General features: G+C 34.0%; 1 protein-coding gene across 1 annotated transcript in view; it reads left to right on the top strand.

Annotated features, from left to right (window-relative positions):
• Positions 1-2,256, top strand: part of WDR35 (WD repeat domain 35) — a 141,970-nt gene extending 139,714 nt beyond the window's left edge. Inside the window, exons 27-28 of the mRNA XM_007939250.1 lie at positions 1,554-1,794; positions 2,106-2,256. Of these exons, the coding sequence (XP_007937441.1) occupies positions 1,554-1,794; positions 2,106-2,256 (392 nt within the window). The remainder of the gene's footprint in view (positions 1-1,553; positions 1,795-2,105) is intronic.
• Positions 2,257-2,951: the final 695 nt, after the last annotated feature.

The following is a 2,951-nucleotide window of genomic DNA, read 5'->3' as shown; positions in this document are numbered from 1 at the left end:
GGAAGGTTGGGCAATCCTACTTCCGTAGTGATACTGCCTCGGAAACCCAAAGAGGGGTCGCTATGAGTCGGGGCCGACTCGACGGCACATAACAACAAACAACAACATATTAATGCCAGAACATAATTATGAAAATTATGGTATAAACCAAAGCCTGTGAATGACTAAGCTATCACAACTCCTTCAGATTGGACATGACAGCACTGCAAACATTGTTATGATCCATCTCTCTTCCCTGTATCACATAGGTTGGGGTACAATGAAATCACCAATCTGTAACTCATAGCATCACAAAATGCACATTCCCAAAAAAACCAGATCTGTTGCCATTGAGTTGATTCCAACTCCTAGTGACCCTATGTCCTAATATATCACTAAATTATAATAGTATGATTTTTTTTAAAAAAATAAACAATTTAGAGTAATTCTTTTATTGGGATATTTCTGGAATTCTGTAGGAATAACATTTATTTATTTATTTATTTATTAACTCTTTACAGAGTATGTATAGTAATCCTCTGTCATATATATTGATTTTTCCCTAGCATTTAAAAGTTTTAATTAACCAGAAGGCTGGCGGTTCAAACCCACCGGCCACTCCTCAGAAGGAAGATGGGGCCATCTACTTCCATAGTGATACTGCCTCGGAAACACAAGGAGGGGTCGCTCTGAGTCTGGTCTGACTCCACGGCACATAACAACAACAGCAACAAGCTCTTTAAGTTTTTCATTTGCCTCATATGCATACGAAAGCTGGACAATGAATAAGGAAGACTGAAGAAGAGTTGATGCTTTTGAATTGTGGTGTTGGCAAAGAATACTCAAAATACCATGGGCTGCCAGAAGAACAAATCTGTCCTGGAAGAAGTGCAGGTAGAATGGTTCTTGGAAGTGAGAATGGCCAGACTTCAACTCACCTACTTTGGTCATGTCAGAAAGGACCATTCCCTGGAAAGGGATATAATGCTTGGTAAAGTGGAGGGTTCGCAAAAAAGGGGAAGACCCTCAATAGGATGGGATTGAAACAATGGCTGCAATGATGGATTCAAGTATAACAAGGAGGCTGACTGTCACCACTCTTTTCCCAAAGTCTAATTGTTTCCATAAAACAAGCAAAAAAGCAATATAACCAATTCAAAGAAATGAAACAGAAAACGTAATTTCAAACCACTCTGCCTTTAAAAAAAAAATAAAATAAAATAATAAGCTATCTTGGGAATTATGACTAATATAGTACAATGTTAATCTACTTTTTCTGGAATGCCACAGAAATATCTAACTTGGAGGGAAGAAAAGATGTGTGTTTTGATGCCAGGATTTTTTCTGTGTATATATTTCTGTGTAAATTGTTTTGTGGTGGTTATTGTCATAGGCCCTCAGCTGTCAACTGGCTTTATGTAGCCTGCTTTCTGCATCTCCCTTCCTTGTTGTTTTTTTAAATTTGTTTAAGTTCGTGTTGGTTAAACTAGAACACTTTAACATGAATTCTTGGCAATGCATGTTCATAAAATTATGATTACTTTTAAAAATCCAAATTGTCCTCTTTTTCCTAGCTCTTCACCTGAGAGACTATGAAGATATTATTCCTGCTGTTGAGATCTACTCTCTGTTAGCACTCTGTGCCTGTGCCAGTAGAGCTTTTGGTACCTGTTCAAAAGCTTTTATTAAACTGGAATCTTTAGACAGTCTCAGTTCAGAACAGAAACAGCAATATGAAGATCTTGCTCTAGAAATCTTCACCAAACATGCTCCAAAAGATAACAGAAAATCTGAATTGGACAGCCTTCTTGAAGGGTAGGCTAATTGTAATTAGTAGAAGTCTTTGAAACTTACTAGAAGCTTAGACATCTAATGTCCAATCTATGTATGTATAATAATGTGATAATACTAACTAAAGCACTAAATTTTTTAATAGTTTACCTTAGCATTATACTCTATTTAGCCTTGCAAATGAACAAGTGCTTTATTTTGTCATTTGAGAAAGCTTTTTATTTGAAGTTTATTTTGCAGTTTTCTTTGTTCTCCAGATTTTAAGTATAATAAGTAAATTAGACTAATTATAAATTTTAAAGTATAATTCTTTGTTTTTCATTTTATTTTTACAGTGGGGAAGGAAAACTGCCAACATGTGTTGCCACTGGAAGCCCAATCACTGAATATCAATTCTGGATGTGCAGTGTGTGTAAGCACTGTGTTCTGGCTCAGGAAATTAGTAACTACAACTTCTGTCCCTTATGCCATAGTTCAGTTGGATAAAGAAACATGAAAATGCATGTAATTGTAAAATGTATGTAGCATAAATACATAGCTAATCCTTATCAATATGTATATATACATACATACATATATGCATAGTCTTAGTCTTATATATAATAAGGTTGATTCCTGTAAGCATTATATGAAAATAATCTCATTGTTTCATGGTTGTATTTCTACACAAAATTATACATACTGATAATAAGGTAATATATATTAATTTTTGTACAAAATACCATTATGAAATAATGAAATTAGTTTCAATATATAATTTATAGTAATCCACTTTATTTTCTATCTATCTATAATATATATTCAATCTTGTGCTTGATTACATGATACTATGGAAATATTCCAAATAAAGAAAATTTTTTCCTTATTTTTTCCCCACAGTGTCAACATTACTAATTCATAAAAAAAAAAAAAAAAAACTTTGAGGAGGGATAAGGGAAGTATGAGAGTGGGGTAAAGGTGAATTTAGCTTATCATTCCCAATCTGTAACAGGCTTAACTTGTCTCTAAAGGAAAACAAAGAAATAATCATATTCAGACAGTGAACTAACCCAAGTATTGAGCTACAGCAACAACATTGCATATTTTTCTTTATTCATTATCTCACTAAACATCAGCTAAACTCCAGCAGTCTTGATGAAATAGTGCTAAAGTCTGGTCTTTAACCACAAAATGGGAGAACA

This window comes from Orycteropus afer, unplaced genomic scaffold (assembly GCF_000298275.1).
Source record: "Orycteropus afer afer isolate SDZICR_OR568_19922 unplaced genomic scaffold, OryAfe1.0 scaffold00058, whole genome shotgun sequence".
Lineage (NCBI taxonomy): Eukaryota > Metazoa > Chordata > Mammalia > Tubulidentata > Orycteropodidae > Orycteropus > Orycteropus afer.
This window is presented reverse-complemented; position numbering and strand designations above follow the sequence as displayed.